General features: G+C 45.2%; 1 protein-coding gene across 2 annotated transcripts; it reads right to left on the bottom strand.

The window, feature by feature from the left end:
• Window positions 1-148: 148 nt before the first annotated feature.
• On the bottom strand, window positions 149-12,044 carry LOC125544616. Of its 2 annotated transcripts, XM_048708359.1 has the most exons (9): window positions 11,616-12,042; window positions 10,781-10,977; window positions 8,751-10,678; window positions 8,008-8,083; window positions 1,918-2,040; window positions 797-867; window positions 592-698; window positions 391-455; window positions 149-290 (listed from the first exon to the last, which is right to left on the bottom strand). In XM_048708359.1, the coding sequence occupies exons 3-8, from the start codon at window positions 10,090-10,092 to the stop codon at window positions 450-452; spliced, it is 1,725 nt and encodes a 574-aa protein (XP_048564316.1). In that variant the 5' UTR covers window positions 10,093-10,678; window positions 10,781-10,977; window positions 11,616-12,042; the 3' UTR covers window positions 149-290; window positions 391-449. The 2 variants fall into 2 exon arrangements, with proteins under 2 accessions (XP_048564316.1, XP_048564317.1); XM_048708360.1 differs by lacking the exons at window positions 149-290; window positions 391-455; window positions 592-698; window positions 797-867; window positions 1,918-2,040 and having other exon boundaries at window positions 8,030-8,430; window positions 11,616-12,044.
• Between the last annotated feature and the right edge of the window lie 4,092 nt (window positions 12,045-16,136).

The raw sequence follows: 16,136 nt of genomic DNA, 5'->3' as shown, positions 1-16,136 counted from the left end.
ATCATATCCTTGATATTTCCTTGAGTAACCGGTCTTCCAACTTGAGTGGTTCTTTGATCAGTGTCATTGTCATGAGAAGTAGTAAGGGAGGATTCAACTTGCGTTAATGCTAACAGCCTGTTACTACCAGGAACAAACTCAAATGCAGTACATGTTGATCCTTGTCTGTCAGGAGCATCTAAACCAGCTGACAGTTCTGGTGAAACACCATCCACTACAACAACTGGGGATGGAGAATCATTTTTTAGTACTTCTTTGCCTATTTTCAGTGAGTTTTTATCATCTCCTTGCTACAAAGAATAACATACCAAATAAGGGTCCATTAGTCTATATCAGTAGGGTCTTCCCTGCTGTTTCCGCAAAATATTGAAGATAAATTCAAGGACAGACCCAGTGCTAGAAGCTCCCACACCAGGTGGGGTCTGGGGAAGGATTATACGAGGCAAGCCTTACACCTGCACAGTGCAATGCAGAGAGGTCGCATCAAACCCAGGACCTCTTGGCACAAGTGAGGAGTACTTCACCACTGCGCCAGGCCTGTCCTTCCATTTGAAGATAGACTAATTGTAAAAAACAGCTATAATTATTTACCATCCGGACTGAATTCTGGTTCTTTGCAGTGATTCGGCCCTGGATACTTCTAATTACTCCCAAAAGGAAAGCCATTTCATGAAGCTTTACTGAATTGGCTGGCATGTCTGGGGAAAAGATAAATGAAAAGGAATAAACTCACAGATAACAAAGTGTGTGGGCACGTGCGTGGACATGTGTGGGTGTGCGGGAGAAGAGATGTAACCTTTCTTTTGCTTAAGTAGCCCATAAGCCTTGATTGTTCTCGTTGCAAAGCGGACTGCTAAAACCATTAACCTGTTTTCACACTGTAAGCTTACAAATTACATGAAGCTAAAAGCTACAAGTATGTAACATATTGCAAGCATGGTCATGGTCAACTCAAAGTATAACTAGTAGAAAGAATATAAGGCATGCCTCCTTGTGGGCATGTTCTAATATGTTCCATTGCGATTTGAAGACATATCAACATCACATTATATTCAGTTGCATGCCACAACATAGATTTCAGTCCATTTGCACTAGATCATCAAATTATTTTTCTTGTATAAGCTTTGCAGGATGACAGAAAATATCAAAACATTTTATGTTACATCTAAATTACTAAACAAAAAAAACTTAAGTGTATACCATTCCAACTTCCACCCCATTTTCTGTACACGCGTTATTCTTGACCATACAATAAGATTGTATCTAATTAAACAGTATATATCTGAAGCATTTCCTGCCTTCCATGGTATTCCACGTGTAAACATTCTTTGACGAGACATATTTAGCACACAATACAATATCACATTTGAGTTACTTTGATTATTTCTATGAAAAAAATAAGGAGAAACATTTTTGTTTCGGTGCAACTAATTTATTCAGCTAAAAAAAATGATGAATGTCTCAAAGTTCTGCTAATACTCTGCTTCTGCTCATGAATTTACCTAGTAATATGCAACTCATGTCATTCCCTTGCAGAAGCAGGTGAAGATAATGAAAGATTGAAGTGAATCATTCTTCTCGTAGGATTTTAAAATGAACTCAACCCAATACAAATTGGTGCAATGAAGCTTAAGGTTTCGTGTTTGTCTAAATTAGAGAAGAATATATTTATATCATTACTAGGGCACAGGGCAATGAATCCTTAATTTCTTGGGTACCTACCCAGTACTTACTGAGGTCAATATCTAACTGAGTTTTTGTATGTATATTACAACATAAATAGATAGAGAAAAGCATGTTCCCAAGAAAGATTGTTTTTACAGAAGAATCCTAATTTACGAATATGGCTTATAATTTATGATAAATACTCCATCAGAGAAGAAATATACTAATTTTAAAAGAAGAGAAGAAATATACTTGGATGACACTGCAGCCTCATGATCACTTCTTGTGCTACATAATAGCCGATAAACAGATGCCAATAGCAGTTGCAAAACACCTTCTTCTGCAAGATCAACCTCCGCGAGCATATTCAACGATCTAGAAATGATTAATATTAGACAATTGTGCATACTGATCAGTAGAACTGAGAAGAATTCACACACACACAAACACACATGGTAGGTGAGGAATTAACTGAAAACTACATTCAACAAAATGAGACAAGATTCGTAGACAAAAAACATGCTTACAGCGTAAAGCCAGAAGTAAGTATACACATATAAATGCATTGAAACTTGGGAGTTACATGCAACCATCTATTTCCACCTTCGAACTTCGGAATAAACCTAAGAAATTCTTATAAACGGAACCCTTTCATCTAGATATTCAAATTCATTCCTAAAAGATCAAATATTTTATCAGCCTCCAAATACTCCCTCCGTTCCAAAATAGATGACTCAACTTTGTACTAACTTTAGTACATAGTATAAAGTTGGGTCATCTATTTTGGAACGGAGGGAGTAGATCATAAAGGTAGGTAAATATAGATAATTAGTCTTGCCATTCTTGTACGATTCATTTAACTATGGAGATAGTTTCCACTGTATACTGAAATTCTACTTTAAACCAATACTTGTGTTAGGAATAAGCAACTTGTATTCCCATGAGGCCATAGGCCGATATATATACATGTACAGGTGTGGAACATATGCAGGAAACCCCTTATACAACGGGATAAATACAAAGGGGTACATGACTTATATTATAACTGTAACACCCCCCCCTCAAACTCATGGTGGATGAACAACACTGAGTTTGGAGAGATAAAAGCCATGTTGTGCTCTAGTCTGGGCCTTCGTCAGGAAATCCGCCAACTGTAACTCGGAAGGCACATACTGAAGAGCAATAACCTGATCCTGCACACCAGCGCGCACATAGAAAGCATCAACACCAATATGCTTGGTGAGCTCATGCTTCACAGGATCGCGCGCAATGCTGATAGCACCTGTACTGTCAGATAAGAGCAGAGTCGGTGTAGTGACAGAAACACCAAAATCCTGAAGTAACCACCGTAACCAAGTCACCTCTGCCGTCAAAAGAGCCATAGCTCGCAACTCAGCCTCGGCACTCGAACGGGAAACTGCAAGCTGTTTCTTCGTCTTCCAGGCAATGAGAGAACCACCAAGAAAAACACAGTAAGCAGAAAGTGAACGGCGATCTGAAGGATCACTAGCCCACGTAGCATCCGAATAGGCCTGAAGCTGTAAAGAACTGGAGCGAGGAAAGAATAGACGGTGAGAGATCGTGCCTCGAAGATATCGGAGAACACGAAGGAGATGACTATAGTGAACCGAGGTGGGAGCAGAGACAAACTGACTCAGAATATGAACCGGATAAGAGATGTCCGGACGAGTGACAGCTAGATAGACAAGACTGCCAACAAGATGACGATAACGCGTCGGGTCAGGGAGAGGATCACCATCAGTAGCACGGAGGTGAACATTGAGCTCCATAGGAGTCTCAACAACACACTCGTCAGTAAGAGCAGCACGAGCAAGAAGATCCTGGATATACTTTTCCTGGGATATAAAAAAGCCATCAGAGGTAAAAGAGACTTCAATCCCAAGAAAGTAGCGAAGAGGTCCAAGATCAGACATAAGAAACTGCTCACTAAGACGGGCCTTTACAAAGGCAATATACTCGGGGTCATCCCCCGTGATGATCATGTCATCAACATAGAGAAGAAGAAGAGTCCGACCACGAGGAGAAAGGTGAATAAACAATGCTGGATCATGAGCACTTGCTGAAAAACCAGCAGCAGTGATCACAGAGGCAAAGCGCTCAAACCAGGCACGGGGGGCTTGCTTAAGGCCATAGAGAGAGCGACGAAGACGACATACCATGCCATCAGGAACAGAATACCCAGGTGGTGGCTGCATGTACACCTCCTCACGCAGCTCACCATTAAGAAAGGCATTCTTAACATCAAGCTGAGATATAGACCAGTGGCGTGCAGAGGCAACGGCAAGAAGTGTACGAACAGTGGTCATATGGGCCACAGGAGCAAGTCTCGTCATAATCACGACCGTGCTCCTGCTGAAAACCACGAGCCACAAGACGAGCTTTGTGACGCTCAAGAGAACCATCGGAGCGAGTCTTAACCTTGTAGACCCACTTACAAGTGATCGGACGGACTCCGGGAGGAAGAGAAACAAGATCCCAGGTACCAGTGCGTTCAAGAGCAGCAATCTCCTCTGCCATCGCAAACTGCCATTCAGGATGAACAACAGCCTGACGGTAAGAAGTCGGCTCAAGAACAGCAGCACCAGCGGTGGGAAATCCAAAGCGATCAACAGGCGGACGAGGACGAGAACGCAAGCCATAAGTAGGCTGAGAGGAAGATGACGACTCATCCACAGAAGCATCGACTGGTCGTGGACGACGAGTGTAATGCTGAGGAAAAGATGGAATAATAGAAGGAGGAATCGTCAAGGTAGAATCGGGGAGTGGCGACGAAGAAGTCATCGGAGATGAAGGTGTAGAATCCGGTGACATGCTGGGAGAGGAGACTGGGGAGGAAGTCACCGGAGATGAAGGTGGAGAACCTGGTGACATGCTGGGCGAGGAGATCGGGGAGGATGGTGGTTGCAAGTCAACTAGAGGTGGAGAAGGAGAGGAAGTGGAACGGAGAGGTACAGGCTTGACGGGGGTGATAGGTGAGTCAGGAAAAGTGAGGAAAGAGATATCCTGCACTGAAAAAGTCAAGGAAGATGGGCGTGGGTAGAAGGGACGAGACTCATCAAAAGTCACGTCCCGAGAGATACGCATCCGACGACCGATAGGATCCCAACAAGATAGCCCTTATGCTCATCACTGTAGCCTAAGAAGACACACTCAACAGACTGAGTGGTCAGTTTGGTGCATTCGCGAGGGGCAAGAAGAACATAGCAAACACAACCAAACGAGCGAAGCATCGAATAATCGGGAGAACGATCAAAAAGTCGCTCGAAAGGAATACCACCCTGTAGAGCAGCGGAAGGCTGTATATTGATAAGATAGGTGGATGTGGAGACGGCCTCAGCCCAAAAATGAGGCGGGAGAGAGGCAGCAATCATCAATGCACGAGCCGTCTCAAGAAGATGTCGATGCTTTCGCTCAGCCACACCATTCTGAGCATGAGCACCAGGACAAGAGAATTGAGAGAGAGTCCCTTGCTCAGCAAGAACACCACGCAACATCTTAGAGATATACTCGCCAGCGGAGTCAGCACGAAAAACACGAATGGGTGAAGAGAACTGAGTATGAACCATGGCAGCAAAACGCTTATAAATAGACAACACCTCAGAACAAGAAGTCATGAAATAAAGCCATGTGTAACGAGAGAAATCATCTATGAAAATAATATAGTATTTATGACCACCTTTCGAAGCGAAAGGGGCCGGACCCCATACATCAGAATGGACTAAATCGAAAGGACGCTTGGACACTGACTCACTATGTGAATATGGTAACTGAATCTGCTTGCCAAGACGACAACCCTGACACTCTAAAGAGACATCTCCTGAGACAGACCCCAGAAGACCTCGACGAACTAAAGAAGACAACCGAGAACCACACAGATGACCAAGTCGATGATGCCACTGCTGGAAGGAACCAGTAACGGAGGCGACAGAAGCGAAAGAACTGGCGATGGTGGTGGCAGCGGAAGGAACATGAAGCCAGTCCAACGCCCAAAGACCCTGAGAATCACGGCGGCGAGGGCCAGCCCCAACCAGAGTGTGCGTGCGACGGTCCTGGACAGAACAAGAGTCAACGTCAAGAATGACGCGACAACCAGAATCAGTAAGTTGACCAGCAGAAAACAGATTCATGGTAAGGCGAGGAACATGAGCAACATCAGGAACAGAATAAGGAGTGGTAAGATTGCCTCTACTAGCAACAGAAAGTGGAGTACCATCAGCAGTGAAGACATGAACAGGAGAATCCAATGATCGAAGAGAGGACAAAGTGGAAGAATGAGAAGACATATGAAAAGAAGCTCCAGAGTCCAGAACCCATGGGGATGTACCTGACTGTGTAGAGGGTGATTGCTCAGTGCGGGAAGCATCAGTCACAGAACCAGCAGTACCCGTCGAGGAAGAACCTGAAGCCGCGAGCAGACGCTTAAGTCTCAGAATATCCTGCTCAGTCAAAGCAATGGCTGAAGCTGTCGAGGTAGATGACGAAGTCCCTGAAGATGATGATCGCGCCTTGCGCAGGTGTTTCTTCTTCGTGTAGCACTGAGACTCAAGATGACCATCATTGTTGCAATAGTCGCAATGTGGACGGGGGCGACCTGAGCCTCCAGAAGGAGTGGGTAAGAGCGGCGGAGCACTCGAGCGAGAAGGGGTCGGTGCAGCAGGTGGCGTAGGAGCACGAGTAACGAGCACAGAGGGAACCTCCAGCAAACCAGCACCACGTAAACGAGTCTCCTCAGCACGAATCTCAGAAAGCGCCTCCATGAGGGAGATACGACCACGAGCAAACAACTGAGCGCGTCGGGGCTCAAACTCCTTACGGAGTCGAGACAAGAACTCGTAGACACGATGAAACTCCAAATCAGCCCGCACAGCCTGGCAACACTGACAAGTATGACAACCAGCAGTGCGGAGAGAATCAAGCTGACGCCAGATAGCAGAACTCTGTGCATAGAACTCATCAACAGTGGAGTCACCCTGCTGAAGAGCATGCTCCTGACGAACCACAGACAGGTATAAGGCATCACCAAAGGGCTGGTAGCGCTGACGAAGCCGAGTCCACATCTCAAATACAGTAGAGAGGCCGAGAAATTCCGAGGCAAACTGAGGCAGAACACTAGCAGTGAGAACAGCTGCAGCACGAGCATCATCATCAAGCCACTGGGTGTAAACAGACAGAGCATCATGATACGTTTGAAGAGCCTCCTCATAAGCCAAAACCCTCTCATCATAAGCACGAGCAGCAGCCTCATCAACAAGTTTAGCCGCATCCTTGGCGGCCTGATTAGCATCCGTAGGAAGAACCGGTGGAGTCGGCGGAGTAGGGGCCACCAGAGGAACTGGACGTGGTGGACAGCAGACCTCGCCAGAAAGAACACCCCAGAGACGGATGCCACGCATGTGAATGCGCATGAAGCCAGTGAACTCAGTGTAGTTAGTACCATCAAAGATCACCGGACAGCGAGGGACAGCAACATAGCCCGATGCAGCAGACATTTTTTTTTGGTGAGATCCGAAATCAGCCTTCAATCGGGAACGAGACGGGATCGTTGCAGCAGCCGGACGAGGACCTGTGGGGACTGGGCCGGCTGGGAAGCGAGGCCGGCTGGAAGTCTGGGACTGGCGTGCGGGAGTCCAGCCCGATCGGATCCCGGCGGGAGCCTGCTAGATCGAGGCGCCCTGATCCGCTCGATCTGATCCCGGCGGGAGCCTGCGAGATCGAGGCTGCGGGGGGCGGGCGTGCGGGAGTCTGTCGTGGCTGCCGATCCAATCGGGAGATAAAGGGGTGGGGGCTTCAATCCGATCTCGGGAGGAAAACGAGCAGGCAGCTTCGACCTGATCTCGAGTAGAAGTCGGGCAGGAGCGACCAGCCGTGGAACCAGCAGCAGGAGCGGACGTGGGAAACCGGCGGCGGAGAGAGAAGCAGCCGCGGCGTCACGGAAGGATCAATCACACGAGTTGCGGCGTGTAAAAATTGACCTAGCTCTAATACCATGTTAGGAATAAGCAACTTGTATTCCCATGAGGCCATAGGCCGATATATATACATGTACAGGTGTGGAACATATGCAGGAAACCCCTTATACAACGGGATAAATACAAAGGGGTACATGACTTATATTATAACTGTAACAACTTGGACTCCAAGCAATAGTAATGATCCATCGGAATCGTCGAGAAACATGACCATGAACTACGTTGTGAATGTTCCAACACAAATCTAAGAAAACAAGGGCTTGGAAGTAACTAAGTAAGAGCTATGAAGTTTAAGCTAAACTAATAACAAATGAAAATTAATTTTAGCCCAGAAAATAATTGAGAATCTTACTGCTCCAGATCATTGATATTTGTGTAATGCAATGACAATTGCACCCAGCGCAGCCTAGAGATTTTCATGTCCCATCCTGCCAATGCAATAAATAATATTAGATCACATGATGCTTTTCTCTAAAAATATAATATCTGCACAGAACATCCAAACCATCAGCATCCAGGAGGTCTATCATTCTCAGCAGCCGGACTGTCAAATATTTATACATATATAATTGGGGAAATACACATCCATTGAAAAGGTTAAGAAGATTATTGCTTGTTGGATAGTTGCCATAGAAAGATATATGAGCAAAATGCATTACCATTTCTGTTAATAAATATGCATCATGTTCAGGTAGTGGCCATGCTATTGAAGCTGATCATTGTGACTAACACCAGCACAGTGCACGATTCCAGCAAATGCTGATTGACCAGTCACCTAGATCGGTATTGATTGACATTAACCAGATGAAAAAACTGTATAATGTGCATGCATGGCAGTAACAATCTTGCATATAATGTTTACTGCACAAACATTTTTTAGCTTAAAAGTAGTAGCAAATTTGAGCTATTCTTTCAATCGTGATAAAATGATTGATCACGCCCGCAAAATACGTTTGAGTGGCAGGACACAGCATAGGACAAGCCACTCCATAACTGAAATACTGAACTGGGTTGTTCGAGCTAACCGTAGTGACACTAGCAGAACGACAAACAGGGCGAAAAAATAAAGACAAGGCCAACTGAATAACAACGCACCATTCTCCCAGCAGAGCCTGTCTGCTAATGAAGGTCCTTCATACAACAATGCTTTATCCAAAACCTCTATTTGCCAGGCCTCCAATCTTGTTCGAAGTCTATTTACTGACAACAAATTCAGAGCATTGCATGCACTACCACCAGAAAAACCTGGTTGCCAAAATTGAGTGGCATCGATACGAGATGAAAAAGACGATACAGACACTGATGGAAGGACCACAGAAAGGTTATCCTGCGAAATCAAATACAAATATCCCTGAAAGGAGCAAACAGCAGATTCACCAGCAAAAGAAAAATCCTTCTGATATGGGAGGCTCCTGTCCAGAAAACCAGCATCAATATCTCTCTCGTCAAGTGAACATGAAGCCATAAGCAACTCCGTGTGAATAATTTTAACATGTTTATGTCCCTCTGCATTGCAACTTCTAAAGATCCTTGTCAGTCCAAATGGTGAGAGGCTTATTACATTCTCCTGTGATCTGCATGGAGGAAGGACTACTCTTCGCACATGAGCAGAACCCACCATTGTGGAAGGATAAGTTACCACATCTTTCATTTGTGATGTAGTACTGAAACCACTTGGCCAGCTATCCACTTGATTTTCATTACATTTACAGTATTTTCTTCTTTTCCTAGCTCCGACGACACCAGCATTGTATCTATCTGAAAAATCATATACCATTTTGTCTGGATTAAGTGACCCTTGTCTAATTGGCTGATGACTGCAAAATGTTTGACTCCCGATCTCATGACCAGCAGTTTCCCAGGCAGCAAAATTATTGCCATAATGATTTATAGAAGGTTGGTCAAACTTTTCATGAGCATTGGCTTTGAAATTTAAGATATCGTCAGCATAGAACACATAGACTACCCCAGCCTCATCTACAGCAGCAACAAGTGGAGAATGTGGTGCCAAAACTAACCTCTTGAACATTCTGCCAATGACATTCTCAACACAGGTGCTTTCTCCTACATTTGTTACAGTGGGCAAAGGCATCTCCAGATCTATTCTGCACCGATCAAGAACACTAAACGAGCTGATAGGGTGACCAGTTTTCGCATTCCAAATGGCGACAAAACCCACTGCATTGATGGAGGCAAGAAATATATCTGACAGTTGGAAATCGACCCACTGTGGATTAGGTTCTACATCATCATATGCAGTCTGAAGGTCTACCACAAAGTTCCACTGTATACCCCAATGGTTTAGCTCAAGGATAGCCACCAAAATATTTTTGGCGTTGCGTTGATGGACCTCGCAATTTACAGATTCATTAGGAGTTAACACTAAACCGGTCAAATAACCGGCAAAACTTTTAAACATTCCCACTGGCAGCTGCATGATGCTTCAGCTACAGGTCCATGACTTGGAAGATCTTCAGGAGATCCACTGTCAGTTTCCGTCCTAGTCTTCATAGCAGAACTGCTTAACCAGAATTTCAGAAAGGACATAGTAATATCATATATGCTAAATGATACCACCTCTGCAGAATGAGGCAATGAAGACTTCAGAGGAAATCTGGCTTGGTATTTTCCATTGCAAACAGCTGCACTGATTGTAGTCAGAAAAGAGCGAAAGCAGTTCCTTGCACCCGACTCGCCATCCTCCGGCACTGAGCACTTGGTAGGAAACCATTCTTTCCACTCCCCATGCAGCTCTTTAGTATCACAATTGACTGTTACTGCACTTTTGTCAGAATGACAAAACGCATGAACTGTGATAGAATCATCACTAGATAAAACAAGAAATTCACTGAAAGCCGGAACCTCAAGTTGACTAGAAGCATCACAGCAGTGTCCCCATGCTAAAGACTTCACCCTGGGAATAGAAGAAAAACACTCAAACACTGGCAAGCTACTATCTGAGAGAGCCATAGGTGATTCAACTTGTGATGGTTGGACATTGACAGTTGACAGAACAAGATCGCCTGGGTTGTAAAATCATAATCAGTAGAAAAAAATAAGAGGAAGGAGATGATGATGATGAGCAGAGGAATATTAGAGCATAAAGGAAAGCAACAAAGCTTCACCATGTTCCGAGAGCAGTCCAAACAGGCTCCTTGTAGGAGAAATGGACGCTTCACAGAATTTTGATAGTTCAAGACAGGGATGCAAGCTTTTCCACTTATATAACTGCAGTACAGTAGGCCCACCCTCCATCTCATAAGATATGGGCATTGTTATTCTGCACCGGTTCACCTGCTAATGGTGGCAGCAAGCAACATCTCTTGCAAAAATAGAAAGAGAGTTAGCCAACATAATACAGAATAGGAAAGCTTCAAGCAAAACATTATAGCTCGCTGCTGCATATATACCAACACTACTCGCTAAATATATAGTAGTTCGCTATTTCAAATAGTCACTAACCTAAACAATCCACTCTGAAAATGGCTGCTCTTTGGAAAATAATACTCTGAAAATGATTGAGCGACCAAAAATTTAACAGGACAATTTGGTCTGAGTTTTTTGTTTTTGTTTTTGTTTAAAAATATCATAACCGAAGCAGAGAATTGCAATAAAACAGGAGCAACGATGAGACAACAAAAATGACTACGATGTGCTAAAATGAAATAGAGAATCGGCTCGAGGTCTGGGGGCAACTAACAGATGTAGCATCCAAAATGACAATCCAGATGATTAGTGGATGGCAAAATAAACTCGAGATCAGACTAAAACCAAACCATGGAAGGGGATCAAGTCCCTCGACTTGATTAGTTCACTGACTAACAAAGTTTCAGCAGAGGTGAAATTCGCTACTGTTACGGCGGATCTAGATGATGCGCCGAGCGTGCAGCGGCACACCCCGAAATCGTGAAGGTCGGTGGGATTTTCAACTAATCGCATGGATGAGAACAAGCAGCATACCTCAAACCCCAAATGGCCAGAGACCGTCTCTCAAAAAAAAATGGCCAGAGACCGGGGCGGGGCGGGGCGGGGCGGGGACAGCAGGGGCGCGATGCCCCGGCGAGGAAGAGCGGGGGAGGCGACTGCGGCGGCCCGCGTGCGAGGCGGGAGGCGTGGAGGGGCGAGATTGAGGCGTCGGCGGTGACGCTGAGGTAGGGCGCGGTGGTAGACCACGGGGGAGACTCCGCGGGGGCGGGGTCGCGCCCGAGGGAGACGCGGCGGGCGAGGGAGCTCACCGCGTGACCCGGCGAGCGGTTCCCCGGCGACGCGGCGGTGGTCGTGGCCGCCAATTTCTCGCTGTCTGTCAGCGTCTGTGTCTCTCCGTGCGGGCAGTCGCCCCTCCCCCTCGCTCAGCTTCTTTGGCTTCGTGTTCGTTCGTGCGACGGGACATCGGATGCCAACGCGCGTCCGCACGTGCCGTCACGTGAGGCCGAGCTGGTGCTGATGTTCTGTGGGCCATTGTCGCCTGTCTCGTTGTCTACTATGGCCTGATTGGGCTACGATATGGTGGCCTGGTTATTTCTCGTTCATTTTTTTCGCTCTTTCTTTTTAAATTTCTATTTTTCTTTTTCCCCACTAGATTTAACTTTTCATATTTTATTGACCTATTTATTTTCTTGCTAACTCATTAGTATGCTTGATTTATTTTTATTTATTTTTTATTTTAGTTAGATACATGAATGATTTTGTAAGAGATACATGAAAACTACCTTTAGAACACACAAACTTATTTCCACTACATAAAACATCTCTCTGAGATAGGTGAACATTTAAAAAAATCATGATCATTTCTTCGCTATATACAAACATTTTATTTTGATATGTATGAATATTTCTTTTTAACCATGCATGGACATTTTGTATTGACATGTGAAACCATTTTATTTCTAAATATGTGAACATTTTTTCTATTCAAAATGCATGAGCATTTGTTTTTATGCACATGTACTTTTTACAGCATGGATATAAAAAATTCACATACAAAAACCTTTAAAAAATACACGGGACATTCTTTTGATATACTTACACATTTTTTTGGTACATGAACTTTTTTGTTAAATTATTTTTTTACAAAATTAGTTAAATAAATATATTTTTTGATTTATATAAACCAATAGTGTCTTTAATGGGTCGTACCAAAATACATTCCATGTCATGATGGGCCGCGGACTGGTTGCACGTTTTTGCCCCCTATTGCTTGCAATAAGAGGCATATAGGTGCGACCACATGTACGTACGATCACAATACAAGGACCTTCACTAAGAAAACACTGCAAAGCTCCCATGATTATTACATGGAGCTCTTCCCGTGGGCAAAACGGTCAATGTCCCTCACCTCCTATGCGTCGTGGGTGAGGTGGGGTGATCACCACCGCATTTGTAGCTCTGTGCTAGGGCTTCGTATCCTTGTCCTTGTCAAAGAAGCCAAATATATGATGACACTCAGAATAATGGTGATTTTGTTTGTTAGATTGGTAGCTCATGAATCTGGTCTATTCGTTCATGTTGGCTTGTTTTGGTATTTGGTTCTTCAATTTCCTGCATTGACGTTCTTGATAGCGTTCTTTCTCTTTTCATGATGTTGTGACAATGAAGAGGTAGACCTTCCTTTTGTGAAAGGGGCAAGGCCTGAGATGAAGCATGTATTTTGCTCTCAAGATCCTACTCATTATGGTAGGCGACACAAGTGGGTCTGTAAGCTATTTTCATGTTGCCTGGTAGGTATGGAAGCGACGAGCTTATCAACCTTTTGCAGCTGCTTTTTTTCAAATCCAATGTCAAAAAAGATATCCATGTATTGTGCTTGTACTATGTCCCTCTTAATAATAAATTAAGCGTGTCTCTAAAAAAAATGAGAATCAAGAACCATAAAAGTGATGTTCTAGAAAGTTGCAATACTCCCTAAAGAGGAGAAGTTGGGTCTCGGTTGTACATGCACCCTATTATATTGAAAACAAAAGGTGAAGATCGACAAAATTGGTCATTTTCCAGTTCAACAGAAAATGTCCTTTCACCTAACTTTAATCAAGTATAATCCTTTTGCTCAACAACAACCTCTGCGATGTCGAACTTGGCTACAATGCCATAGGAAATAGCTAAGCGGTTCACCAGCAAAACGAAGATTACATGGGCAATGCCAAAGTCGCTAGCTTTGAGCTATTAGAGCTTAACAAGACTCTCTCTGGCGTTGACCCCTTTTAATTTGGTCACACCCCCGCATGGCTCATGGGTCAATGACATACTCTTTGGCACTAAGATCTAATCATGTGCCAACAAACATTAGTTATACCTTCCATGCAAAGAGGTGATGGTAGTCCATGTTGGGGAACGTTGCAGAAAACAAAAAATTTCCTACGGTTTCACCAAGATCCATCTATGAGTTCATCTAGCAACGAGTGATCGGATTGCATCTACATACCTTTATAGATCACGCGCGGAAGCGTTCAAAGAACGGGGATGAGGAAGTCGTACTCGACGTGATCCAAATCACCGGAGATCCTAGCGCCGAACGAACGGCACCTCCGTGTTCAACACACGTACGGTCAGCGTGACGTCTCCTCCTTCTTAATCCAGCAAGGGGGAAGGAGAGGTTGATGAAGATCCAGCAGCACGACGGCGTGGTGGTGGATGCAGGGGTCACCGCAGCAGGGCTTCGCCGTTCTACTACGAGAGGGAGAGGTGTAGTAGGGGAGAGGGAGGCGCCAAGACTCAAGGGTGCCCCTGCCCCTTCCCTCCCCCCTTTTATATAGGCCCCCTAGGGGGTGCGCCGGCCCTAGGAGATGGGATCTCCTAGGGGGGGCGGCCAAGGGGTGGAGTGCCCCCCAAGCCAGGTGGGGCGCCCCCCCACCCTAGGGTTCCCAACCCTAGGCGCATGGGGTGGGCCAAGGGGGGCGCACCAGCCCACTATGGGCTGGTTCCCCTCCCCACTTTAGCCCATGGGGCCCTTCGGGATGGGTGGTCCCACCCGGTGGACCCCCGGGACCCTTCCGGTGGTCCCGGTACAATATCGGTGACCCCCGAAACTCTCCCGATGGCCGAAACTGCACTTCCTATATATAATTCTTCACCTTTGGACCATTCCAGAACTCCTCGTGACGTCCGGGATCTCATCCGGGACTCCGAACAACTTTTGGGTTACTACATATTCATATCTCTACAACCCTAGCGTCACCGAACCTTAAGTGTGTAGACCCTACGGGTTCGGGAGACATGTAGACATGACCGAGATGGCTCTCCGGTCAATAACCAACAGCGGGATCTGGATACCCATGTTGGCTCCCACATGCTCCTCGATGATCTCATCGGATGAACCACGATGTCGAGGATTCAAGCAACCCCGTATACAATTCCCTTTGTCAATCGGTACGTTACTTGCCCGAGATTGGATCGTCGGTATCCCAATACCTCGTTCAATCTCGTTACCGGCAAGTCACTTTACTCGTACCGTAATGCATGATCCCGTGACCAGACACTTGGTCACTTTGAGCTCATTATGATGATGCATTACCGAGTGGGCCCAGAGATACCTCTCCGTTATACGGAGTGACAAATCCCAGTCTTGATCCGTGTCAACCCAACAGACACTTTCGGAGATACCCGTAGTATACCTTTATAGTCACCCAGTTACGTTGTGACGTTTGGTACACCCAAAGCACTCCTACGGTATCCGGGAGTTACACGATCTCATGGTCTAAGGAAAAGATACTTGACATTGGAAAAACTCTAGCAAACGAACTATACGATCTTGTGCTATGTTTAGGATTGGGTCTTGTCCATCACATCATTCTCTTAATGATGTGATCTCGTTATCAATGACACCTAATGTCCATAGTTAGGAAACCATGACTATCTGTTGATCAACGAGCTAGTCAACTAGAGGCTTACTAGGGACATGTTGGTGTCTATGTATTCACACATGTATTACGATTTCCGGATAACACAATTATAGCATGAATAAAAGACAATTATCATGAACAAGGAAATATAATAATAGTCCTTTTATTATTGCCTCTAGGGCATATTTCCAACAGTCTCCCACTTACACTAGAGTCAATAATCTAGTTACATTGTGATGAATCGAACACCCATGGAATTCTGGTGTTGATCATGTTTTGCTCTAGGGAGAGGTTTAGTCAACGGATATGCTACATTCAGGTCCGTATGTACTTTACAAATATCTATGTCTCCATCTTGAACATTTTCACGAATGAAGTTGAAGCGACGCTTGATGTGCCTTCTTGTGAAACCTGGGCTCCTTGGCAAGTGCAATAGCTCCAGTGTTGTCACAGAAGAGTTTGATCGGCCCCGACACATTGGGTATGACTCCTAGGTCGGTGATGAACTCCTTCACCCAAATTGCTTCATGCGCTGCCTCCAAGACTGCCACGTACTCCGCTTCACATGTAGATCCCGCCACGACGCTCTGCTTGCAACTGCACCAGCTTACTGCCCCACCATTCAAAATATACACGTATCCGGTTT

This window comes from Triticum urartu, chromosome 3 (assembly GCF_003073215.2).
Source record: "Triticum urartu cultivar G1812 chromosome 3, Tu2.1, whole genome shotgun sequence".
NCBI classification, from domain to species: domain Eukaryota; kingdom Viridiplantae; phylum Streptophyta; class Magnoliopsida; order Poales; family Poaceae; genus Triticum; species Triticum urartu.
This window is presented reverse-complemented; position numbering and strand designations above follow the sequence as displayed.